Source organism: Trachymyrmex septentrionalis, unplaced genomic scaffold (assembly GCF_001594115.1).
Source record: "Trachymyrmex septentrionalis isolate Tsep2-gDNA-1 unplaced genomic scaffold, Tsep1.0 scaffold63, whole genome shotgun sequence".
In the NCBI taxonomy this organism is placed as follows: domain Eukaryota; kingdom Metazoa; phylum Arthropoda; class Insecta; order Hymenoptera; family Formicidae; genus Trachymyrmex; species Trachymyrmex septentrionalis.
The window spans coordinates 518,378-529,073 of record NW_017305811.1 but is presented as its reverse complement, the minus strand read 5'-3'; the positions used below and the strand labels follow the sequence as shown (position 1 = coordinate 529,073).

The 10,696-nt window shown below is 38.7% G+C and overlaps 4 protein-coding genes across 10 annotated transcripts in view; 2 read left to right on the top strand and 2 right to left on the bottom strand.

Moving 5' to 3' along the window:
* The window catches only part of LOC108752997 (dynein regulatory complex subunit 3-like), a 3,666-nt gene extending 2,019 nt beyond the window's left edge, over window positions 1-1,647 (bottom strand). Inside the window, exons 1-2 of the mRNA XM_018494274.1 lie at window positions 1,377-1,647; window positions 121-404 (exon numbers count right to left, since the gene is read on the bottom strand). Coding sequence (XP_018349776.1) covers window positions 121-404; window positions 1,377-1,551 — 459 coding nt within the window. The 5' untranslated portion in view covers window positions 1,552-1,647. The remainder of the gene's footprint in view (window positions 1-120; window positions 405-1,376) is intronic.
* A 181-nt stretch (window positions 1,648-1,828) lies between these two features.
* LOC108753035 (uncharacterized protein C20orf24 homolog) lies at window positions 1,829-2,931 on the top strand. The gene is made up of 4 exons (XM_018494358.1): window positions 1,829-2,178; window positions 2,315-2,418; window positions 2,554-2,683; window positions 2,776-2,931. Exons 1-4 carry the CDS (start codon window positions 2,074-2,076, stop codon window positions 2,815-2,817), a joined length of 381 nt encoding a protein of 126 aa, XP_018349860.1. The 5' UTR covers window positions 1,829-2,073; the 3' UTR covers window positions 2,818-2,931.
* Window positions 2,932-2,935: 4 nt separating this feature from the next.
* Window positions 2,936-10,696, bottom strand: part of LOC108753032 (TP53-regulating kinase) — a 9,988-nt gene continuing 2,227 nt past the window's right edge. Inside the window, exons 1-4 of one of the 6 annotated variants that reach the window (XM_018494350.1) lie at window positions 7,542-7,621; window positions 4,209-4,488; window positions 3,827-4,099; window positions 2,936-3,460 (exon numbers count right to left, since the gene is read on the bottom strand). In XM_018494350.1, the coding sequence (XP_018349852.1) occupies window positions 3,213-3,460; window positions 3,827-4,099; window positions 4,209-4,395 (708 nt within the window). In that variant the 5' untranslated portion in view covers window positions 4,396-4,488; window positions 7,542-7,621 and the 3' untranslated portion in view covers window positions 2,936-3,212. The other 5 variants (XM_018494349.1, XM_018494352.1, XM_018494353.1 and 2 more) reach the window with 5 other exon arrangements.
* LOC108753029 (histone-lysine N-methyltransferase set1-like) lies at window positions 5,662-9,776 on the top strand. 2 transcript variants are annotated; one of them, XM_018494340.1, is made up of 3 exons: window positions 7,366-7,479; window positions 7,667-7,759; window positions 8,599-9,776. In XM_018494340.1, exons 2-3 carry the CDS (start codon window positions 7,726-7,728, stop codon window positions 9,318-9,320), a joined length of 756 nt encoding a protein of 251 aa, XP_018349842.1. In that variant the 5' UTR covers window positions 7,366-7,479; window positions 7,667-7,725; the 3' UTR covers window positions 9,321-9,776. The 2 variants fall into 2 exon arrangements, with proteins under 2 accessions (XP_018349841.1, XP_018349842.1); XM_018494339.1 differs by lacking the exons at window positions 7,366-7,479; window positions 7,667-7,759 and adding an exon at window positions 5,662-6,130.

The following is a 10,696-nucleotide window of genomic DNA, read 5'->3' as shown; positions in this document are numbered from 1 at the left end:
AATAGGATTATAGAAAGATTATCTAAGGTCAGGTTTATACGTATAAAACAATTTTAAATATAAAATTGAAGGATCAAAGAAGCGCGAGAAAATACAAAATACTTATATAATCATATGTACATGCTCCCAGTCATCGATCTTGTTTTTACCAATGTTCAAAATGGTCAACTTCTTTAAATCGCTTATATTTTGTATGATTGAGATCTCGTTATTATATAAAAGCAAAATTTCTAGCTGATGTAGATTATTCAAGTTTTCCATAATTTTGATGCGATTAAACGAAAGATTCAGTTCCTTCAAGTGGCGAAGCTCGTCCAGATTTTCGATTCTCTGGATAGCATTATGAGACAGTGACAGTTTAACTAGACTTTTCAACAACCAGAGGTAATCGATATTTAAAATCTCTGTAAAACGATGGATATAAAGCATTAGTCTTAGTCGTAAAATAGCGTTTAAGGGCCGTGCATTCATTTTCTATAATGTATCATATATTCACACAAACTTGCACAGCCGCATAAACAAGCATTAAGAAAATTATCCAATCATTTCTCTTATAAAGTCGAACGTAAAATGTGATTAGGTAATTTTCTTTAAGCATTCGTTTATGCGGCTGAGTAAGTTTGTATAGATGTACCCTAAGAGTTAGCTTACCAATCAGAGCTAAAGGTTTTTGAAAATTCTTGACTGTGATTGGCTAATATGATTATTGTTACAGAAAGTGTGTGCGCGGCCCTTTATGCATGGTCTACAATGGCAATAGTAGCAGTGGATAAATCTGTAAATGCGTCATCTACAATACACGGAGTAAGAAGTTGAAAGAAGTAAGAAATTGACCAATCAGTCGATTACTGTTCTCACATTCGACTGTGATTGGTCAATTTTTTACTCTAATGTATCGTTTATAATACATGGAGTAAGGAGTAAGAATAAGAAATTGACCAATCGCAGTCGAATGCAAGAAGAATAATTGACTATAATTGGTTATTATCAATTTCTTATAGGCCTTCTACAATAAGCTATTAGTCATAAATCAGAAGTCAGAAGCTAAAAATTGATAAACTGTGATTGATCAATTTTTAATTTCTGACTTCTGATTCATGGCTTATTGTAGAAAGCTCTTACTCTTCTTACTCCATGTATTATAGACGACGCATTACAGCCTCACCAACTATTGTCATTGGGTGCTTTCCAGCAAGAAACACAAATGACACAATGTAATCATTACATCCTTGTTGTTTGCTAATATTAAGTGAAGATGATATGACATCAGGCGAAGATGACATCAGGCCATGTAAATGTTGTAAAAGACAAAACGATACTCGTATCACTAAATGAAAGGCACCCATAACAATTGAATATACATGGCTTTTACTTACTCAGAAACTCGATTCGAATTTCCTCCAATTTGTCCAGTTCGATTCCGTCATGAAGAAACAGTCTGCCGCCTTCTTTCTTTGGTCCCTGATCTATTACTAGAGAAATAAGCATGCTGTGCGTTATCACGCCAGGCTCCGCTTCGCGCAACACGCTGATCGTATCTATCTTATGCATCCTGTATATCACGCCATTTCACGCCTCAAGTCTCAATTTCAACCATCACCAATATCACCATGGTTTCAACCGCCATACTGAAGCGTAGATCCTCTAGGTAGAGATCAAACAACGAGGGCTACTTCGTGATTGGTTCTGCCATTTATTGTGAAAGTGGATGCGAGACTCCGCTGTGTTGGAGCATGCGACATGAACGAACTTCTTGTCTCTACGTCTAGAGGATCTCTATGCAGGACCGTCGAGATGCAAAAAAAAAATTGAATACATTTCAGATTTCGAGGACTGCGAAGTGTTGATACGCTGATCATTCAGTTCCCGAAATCTTAACCACATTGATTTTCTTTACGTTGATGATCTTGCGTTTCGATTTCGGAGCTGAAGTTGGGCATATCTGTTTTACATTATGATACATACATTTGATATATTGTATGTGTATTGTAGATTGTAGCCAGCTCGGCTCCTCGCGCGCTGATGCTCGCGTAATCATTTCGACGGTCGACGTGTAACCGCGAGCTTTCCGAGATGTCGCGTACGAGGACGGAGAAGAATGGAAACGGAGCAAAGTGCGGTAACGAGGTTACCGTATGGACACGTGCGATCACCGCGAACTCCGAGTGGCCGGACAAGGTAAACATAACCCTTGAGTCGTCGTGTCATGGTATTACTAGTATCCTATTCTATCCAAAAAGGAGAAAGGAATCCACGAAAAATATTTTTGACTTGCCATTTCTATATTCTTCTTTTTCATTCCTTTTTGTTGCAGGAGGAATTTCTTGATGTAATATATTGGGCGAGACAGGCGATCGGTATTATCGTTGGCATAGGATGGGGCCTTATACCACTAAAAGGTTTTATAGCTTTATTGTTGTAAGTATAGAGAGAGAGAGAGAGAGAGAAAGAGAGAGAAAGAGATATCAACTAGACTGCTTGCTCTCTTTTTAATATATATGTCTTAAATCACAATGTGATCACAATCTTATCAAACACGTGTTTATATTTCAGATTTGTTGTAGTCAATGCAGGAATTACATATTTATACTTTAGTAATTTTCAACAAATTGATGAGGAAGAGTATGGTGGTATATGGGAATTAACAAAAGAAGGATTCATGACCTCATTCGCTGGGTTTCTGGTAAGTGGGATCAGTTTTTCTTAATGGATCATCTTTTTCCTTTTATCTCTTGCTCTTTCATCTTATACTTTATTACTGTTGTTTGTTAATAGGTGACTTGGATTATTATATATTCAGGGTTACATTTTGACTGATATACTCAACAAGATCACAGATAAAGAGCAATAGCTTTTTCATATGAACCATCGCTGCTGCCAAATTCATTATACATATACAATAGTTTCCTTCACAATAGATATTGTTATATATTGACTTTTTTCGTATACTGTTACATATTATTACATACAAATATGATTTATCTGTGTATAAAGAAAAGAAAGACCTTCTTACCTTCTCAAACTACTTTTGTATCTTGTGTAATTTTAACCACTCTAATCGCAATCGAATTTGTCGCAAAATTCGTTTGTTTCGTTCTCGCTTGAGTTAATTTCTACTAAAAGACGTTTCGTAATGCTATAAAAATACATTTGTATGATTCATATTTTCCTCAGAATTTTACAATATAAATTTCGGTGGCGTTTCCATTGCTTTAGCCTACCATCAAGCGCTTACGTCCTCGCGCTTGTACCTGCTTATATTTAGCGAGTATTTGCTCATATTGTTTTTTATTTTCATAATGCTGTTGATAGTAATAAAAAACACGGGAAAACAACTCCGGCACTTCGCAATGTGCATTAAGTAATGATCGCTCGAGAACATATAGATCGACGGCTTTATCTTCTAGTGTGGAATCCACTCGAGCCAATCCGAAGTCAATCATTACAAACTGTGCCTCAGCTGCAAAGGAATATCATTTTATAAATATATATAATATTATGTGTGTGTGTGTGTGTGTGTGTGTGTGCGTGCGCGCGCGCGTGCAAACCACACATACACAGATAGATCGATATCATCATTTACAAAGAAATAATAGAATCTTCTATAATAGATATGTATAAAGGATACTAAATTTTTTCAAATACAAATACATATAAATGTTGAAACTACTTTTCAGTGCAAAGCAACTTTGTCAGCAACAATTCGATTTACAATTAAATATGATAATTATGATAAAGTTTATTTATCGTTTACCACATTCGTGATTTAAAGCGACATTAAAACGTTTATTGTGCGCGAAGAGAAATGCCATCGTGAAAAGTTTACCTCCTGATGGATTATTGTAGAGTGACTCGATTGAATTGTTCTTGAGCAGTATATTTGATGTGGTCAAATCGCCATGGATAATATGCTTCGAGTGCAACTTAGCTATCACTGTGCCCAGTCCGCGTCCTATGAAATCTAGCAAATGAACCACGTCTATTTTTCCCGAAATATTCTCATCTATGAAGCTTTTCAGCACTGTGGCGTTCTCTATGTATTCCATGTAAATTCTGCGTCGCTCCAAGTCTACTAAGTATAAAGCCGGCGTTGCTATTCCTTAAGAATAGAACGGGGCAGATTATATATTGAACGAGAATAAATGAAAGTAATGAATGCGAGTCCATACTCTTCCGGTCATGTACTTCGATGCGTCGTGCGTTTTTACCTGCGGACTTCGCCCGGATAATGGCGCGAGCCTCGGCTCTGATGCGATCCTTGGTGAGACGAGCGTCTAGCTCTGAGTGTCGGTAATTCTTTACGAATCTCTCCTTCATCATGCATGTCCTTCCTAAATAAATTCCCTTGTAGAGACGTGCCTCTGCTCCTTGTACTATCAACTCCGAGTCTTTCATTATGATTACTGGAGATGCACCATATCAGTCGAAATGCGAATATTGCGTCCGCAAATATTTCACTTCTATATTTATTCGTTGTTGTAACGAGCTCTAGAAAATGAAACAGTCGAGTTTGAAGGAAGAGGGCTCTTATTCACGCTAGAAGTGAAATTCTTTATTTTATTATCACGAAAGTTGTAGGCAATGTGCACATGTCCATTAGATGCGCAAATATTATATTCGCGCATTGTATTCGCGAACAGATCGATTTACTCATTGCAATCTACTTGATGAGTCATCATGATCAAACGATCCGCGAATAAAATATTTATCGAAGTCATCAACAAAGCTGCATGCATGCACACTCTCTAAATGCTTTGGAGTGGAATCTCGCTCTAAAGAATGAAAATTGAGTCAGTGAAGAACTTGAAGAATTAAGTAGCTCAATTTTCAATCTTTAATGCCCATTTCTATCAATGTACAATAGTTTAACTTTAATCTCGGTTTAACTAACCCTTCATCTTTTTCTAGTTTTAAAAATTAGAAAGAGCTGAAGAGTAAGTTAAACCGAGATTAAGGCTCGCAAGTAGTCGTCACGGCCGTACTGAATCATGACGTTAGAAGCGAAAAATGACACGTTAATTTTTGTTACGTGCCATTTGTAAATAAAGATAAATTTGGATAAAACGAAATGATGAGACAGCTTTAAAACACTTAAAAATGAGACAAAGCTATCCTTATCTCCCTTGACAGTCAATAAATAGTAAAAGGTGATAAAAGGCACGTGAAAGTGAAAATAGAATACGCATGCGCGTATTGAATAAAACGAACTTCAAATATCTTTTATCTTTTACGACTATTTACTGACTATCAAGGGGTATAAAATAGCTTTGCCCCAGTTTTACAAGTGTTTTAACGCGATCTCATTATCTCGTTTTAATCCAAATTGTCTTTATTTACAAATAGTAAGCAACAGAAATTAATATGCATTCTCGCTTCTAACGTCACAATTCAGTATGGCCGTGGCGACAACTCAAGAGCTTTATAGTGAATTTACATTACCATATTTGGTAAAAACGGATATAAGAGTAACATGTCATATTTTTTAGAGTGACAATCCACTTAAAAAGTTTTAGAATACACATATCCATAAGAAATAAAATGTACCTAAGACATTCGATCGCTGATTTCGGCTAACTGGCCGCTTTATTCGCTGGTCGCACATAAACGTTATTAAACATATAGAAGGACGAGGCGAATAAGAGATATCAGTCCTTCGGTCATTCTATTCGCTTGCGCGAGGCAAAATGTTAAGGGCGAGGCCGCGAGCGAGGGCGAGGGCGGCGAGGAGGTAAGGTACTTGGGGAAGAGCGCGGCCGCTAGCGCTAGCGAGGCGAGACGAGGGCGAAACGCAAATCGATCGTTATCCGCCAGCGACCTGCGCGCTAATCGCTATCCCAGCGCTAGTATTCGCCCGTACTTTGTTCCCATCGGTCCGCCACTCGCCTGACTCGCCATCGTTACGAGCTTCCCCATCCGCGGGGGTAGTGCGAGTTGGCGAAAAGAAGAAGAAGACGACGACGGCGACGAGGCGAAGAAAGTATGAGGGACGAGGTGAAGATGGACGCGAATCGGCTGATCGCCGAGGTCTACAAACGGCCGGCGCTCTGGAATCAAAGGCACATCTCCTACCATAATCGCGAGGTGACCAACCGCGTCTGGATGGAGATCGCAGCGATATTCAATCTGCCCAGTACGTGTCATGTAAACACTCCATCCCCGATTGGTACCGCAGGACCCGACTTATCGCGAGCCGCGATAAGTAATCGCTCGCCAGCGACGCAAACGCGCTGCCCTACGCTGCCCTACGCTGCCCAGACGCCAGTCGTCTTTCGCCCATGCGTCGCTCACTCGTATCAGTCCGTTCCTCTTGGTTCCTCTCCTTCGGCGAGGATGAATACGTCCTTTACGTACGTGATCGCGATGATTGTGGCATCGAAACGAGTCTGCCGAACGAGCAAGTCGTCAGGTCGAGAAGGATACGGCAATCGCTCATCTCATGAATGACTTATGAATCCTTAAAATTGCCTATCCGACTCGGTCGTCTTGGAGAAACGCGGCGTTTAAATCCTTATTTTCATTTTACGCAAATATTAACGCGCTTTAAATAAACGCGCTAAAATAATGCCTTTCCTACGTCACAACAAAAAAATCAACAAAAAGAGGGAGAGAAAGTAAGAATCTATTTGGTGATGTCTGGATCATTTTCGGCGTGTTTCTGGTCGAGTTTTTGTTAAAAAGTATTCGATATTACAATTTTTCATTATATAGTTGTTTTAATACTTAAAGAAGTCTCTCAACGCAATTTTGACATTTCATGCTCCACTCCGTCGAAAAAGCAAATACAGAAGACTATCACAGCGCATCTCTTTTTCGACATCAAAACGTTATGTTAGGCTAATATTCTAAATTATAACATTCTATCGCCGTACACATCTCAAAATGAAATATTCTCTCCGGCTCGTCGATCTATCTCGCCATCATCCAAATTCAAAGACACGTAGCGGATTTCCTTACCGGGACACGCAGGTTTCAAAAGGAAATTCTGCACCTTGTGAAGTTCGTCGTAGATGCGAATTAAATATTTGACTTACTTTTATTCTAGAGGTTTATACTGTTTTATGTTATTCTAAAGTACAGTTCTCGAGATTCGCAAGTTTCATATATGCATGTTTATTTGACGTGTTGACATAACGTGCATCGTCCTAACCTCATTCCACGCGCGAACCGACGCGAAGTGCGCCACGAATGATTACGTCAATGCCGCGCGATATACCGTGGGGGACATCTTACCTGAGGTATCCCAGTGCACGACCGAAACGAGATTTCTTATCGTGCTTCGATCGTAATATTAATTGAATTGTAAACGGTGAACCGACGTGAATACACGCACATGCATAAATCGTTTGGTCGAGGACGCATGTGCAGAATAACGCAAGGATGCGTCGATGCGCGCGCACGAGTGCAATCAATACGCGGTCTCTTTGTATATCATAGATCTTATCATTATGGATCCATAAATAAAGAAAAACTAATCACTCGGTGAGTAGGCTGCATTCCGAAACTAATCGAAAAGAAAGTGTTGCAACCATGAATATACATACTGTTGTGTTATCAAGGTTGCGGTCCACTTGCTTCTTCCAAATGCTCTGAACACTACGCTCTAAACGATATGCTTGGATTGGTCCATTATTGTTCCGATGCTACAATCGCTACGTGAATCTTTCAGCCAAATCACCGAGGTGAGGCAGTTGGAATGGAAGTGGGAACGGAAATGATGACGTATTGATGACATATGAAAATTACTGGGAGCATTTCAAAGGTGCGTTCGGAAAGCTCACTGTCACGCGGTAAACACGAATGCTGCGAATTCGATCATCTGTTCGGGGAGTTAAGATAGCGTTAGCGACTACCAGCTCTATGAATAACACTAGCGCAACGTTAACGCTTTTTGATCTCAATTAACACTAGGAGTGCATTCGGGGGGTACGCTATGAATGCAAATAACGCTACTAATGCTGTTCATAAAACCAATAACACGATAATGTTAGCAAGCTCCATGAACAACAAGCCGCAAGCGTAGTGTCAGTAGCATTCACAGGGCGATATTTATAGTTCATTCTTATATTAAGACCGTCTTAAGATACTAATACAGCCTTCTGATTGGTTTATGGCACCTTAATACTGTATTAAGAGGATGCTGGAAAGAACTTGATGTCGACAAAATCGATTTTTATTCAAGAAACCTCCATTCTATTACGAGTATAATCTTCAATGCAAATGTAATTGTAAGAATTGTCGTTAGACATGTGTCTTTGTCAGTTTAAAGATCAAGTGATTTTACACAGATATCTTACAGACGTCTTGAGGACATCTCTATGACATATCTGAAAGATATCTTGATAATAGCTTCGATCAGGATGTCTCATGTCTGCATTTTGCATATATTGTTTTTTGGATAAGTTTGGAGTTATAAAAAAATTATTAAAAAAAATCTGTATTACTGATACATTAATCAAGTTCGGCCATCGCTCCAGCATTCTTTTAAAGTGCCGACGAATTATTGAATCTCCACTTGCAAAGCGAGCTCATTACATATGCTGTTAACATGTTGTTGCGTCTGCAACATCACTGAATAAGCCTTCGTTTGTCTATTTACAGAACCGATGCTGAAGGCAAAGTGGAAGGGCCTGCGTGATACGTTCCGTGCTGAGTTAAAGAAGGATCAGGTGTACCGCAAGAGCAAGTTTCATCGAAACCGGCCGGTATGGATACACTTCAAAAGCTTGCAATTCCTCAAGGAACAAATGCTGCCGCGGCCGCCAATCTGGGAGCGCAGCATCCCGAAAACGGAAGACGAGCTGCAGCCAAGCGAGGGCGAAGGCGAGAACGGCATGTTGACTTCAAGCATCGACGGCGGCCTCGACGATCGAGACACAATCGCCGATCATCTGTTGTCGATGGCCGGCGACGGTAATATCGGCCATCATCATCATCACCACCGTCACCATCATCAGCATAAGCTGGACGGTAGTGACGGTCGACGTGGCACAGTGGACGTGAAGCGCGAACCCGAAGAGAGCTTCGACAACTTGGAGTTCCAAAACGTCACCGACAACTTGGCGGAAAATGAGATGATGCTGCAGAATATTTCGCCTGAGCAGGTGCTGATGAGTGACAGTGACACCGGTCTCGCCGGCGTTGATCCGCTCGAAGGCAGTTGTCGTTTCGATGACAATTACTACTTCCTGATGAGCCTATTACCGCATATCCGTACCCTACCGGCCGACCGCAGGATGCTGCTCAGAATGCAGATGCAAGAACTCGTTTACAAGGAAGTCTACAATAAGGCTACCGACGACGAGTCAACGGCGAAGACTTAACTGACGTCGCTGCGCTAAGTTAACTGTTGGGACTCCTTTTTCTCGCTGTAATGATATCATGTCGCGATGTTAAAAAACGAGTCATGTGGATTTTTCTTCATGTATATGCCGATACCAAAGTTAAATTCGCTTTTTTTTATACACCGTCGTTTAGTGTCATAATTTAGGACTGCGTTCAAAAACTTCGCCCGAATATATTTAGGTATCATTTTATTCTTCTTTAACATTCGGTGAACAACAAGGATAAAATGATGTATCCTAAATTCCTGAACGCATCCTGTGTGATTGTACGGAGAAGAAGTGAGAGCCTCAAAGTTTTTCGTTTAAACGATTTTTTAGGGAATAAAGAATACTTATTTTATGTAAATATACAGGATGTTTTAGAAACACCTAGCCAAATTTTAGAACGTATAGTCACAATACAAATGGTGAAACAAAAAGTAATATAAACATGAGTCCGCATTGAGAAAAAAAAATAGTTTTGGTAACACTATAAATTAACAACTCTAAATTTAAGTACTTGCAACTAATTTTACAAAGTAATAAGAAGTAAAGTAGTACTTTTGTAGTATTCAGTACTACTTTAGTTCTTATTATTTTGTAAACTCTCGATAAAACTAATTGCAAGTACTTAAATTTTAGAGTTGTAATTTATAATTGCCAAAATTTTTTCTCTCTGTGCGGAAATACTTTCTTTCCGAGTAAAATATTTTTTATTTATGACAGAAATAGGTAAAAACATTTTGCTAAAAAAAAAAACTTCTATAGCAATGCATGCTTTGCATCAATATTTCATGGATTATCGAAAATATTAAGAAATTTTAAAAATATTTTAGATTTTCACGTGAAGCGGTAATAGGATTTTGGACAGCTCACAGTGGCGATAGGAGTATCATAAACAAAAATATTTTGTTAAACAACAAATTATTATTAAAAAATTATGCTGCAAACAAAAAACATTTTTGAAAGAAAGTATTTTCAAATTTGTTTATGTGACTTGTTTCCATTCTTACTGAATAGAATGCGCCCTTAAAATTTGGCCACGTGTTTTTGTAACATCTAATAAAAATGAAAAATCTTTATTCCTCAAAAAGCGGCTATAAAATCTTTAGAAGACGAAATATTTAATTTTTTTTTCCCCAAGCAACACCGATCAACACGAGCTACTGAAACCGTTAAAAATACCGTATTAAAAAAACCTGATAAACAACTTATCGTATAAAAAAAAACAGACTATTAAATTTTAGCACAAATTTTTAATATTTTTCTATAGCAATAACTCAGCGAACAATCACGATATTGAGATGAACCAAATCAAATTAAAACTTGAACATTCGTCTTTAACGTTCACTTGTAATACATTTTGTGTAATACAT

Excerpts from the sequence above, each read along its gene's own strand:
- LOC108753029 (XM_018494339.1), top strand. The coding sequence starts at position 5,980 with ATGAGGGACGAGGTGAAGATGGACGCGAATCGGCTGATCGCCGAGGTC. Across the intron at positions 6,131-8,598 it reads AGCGATATTCAATCTGCCCA|AACCGATGCTGAAGGCAAAG; the intron begins GTACGTGTCATG and ends GTCTATTTACAG.
- LOC108753035 (XM_018494358.1), top strand. The coding sequence starts at position 2,074 with ATGTCGCGTACGAGGACGGAGAAGAATGGAAACGGAGCAAAGTGCGGT. Across the intron at positions 2,179-2,314 it reads ACTCCGAGTGGCCGGACAAG|GAGGAATTTCTTGATGTAAT; the intron begins GTAAACATAACC and ends TTTTTGTTGCAG. Across the intron at positions 2,419-2,553 it reads GGTTTTATAGCTTTATTGTT|ATTTGTTGTAGTCAATGCAG; the intron begins GTAAGTATAGAG and ends TTTATATTTCAG.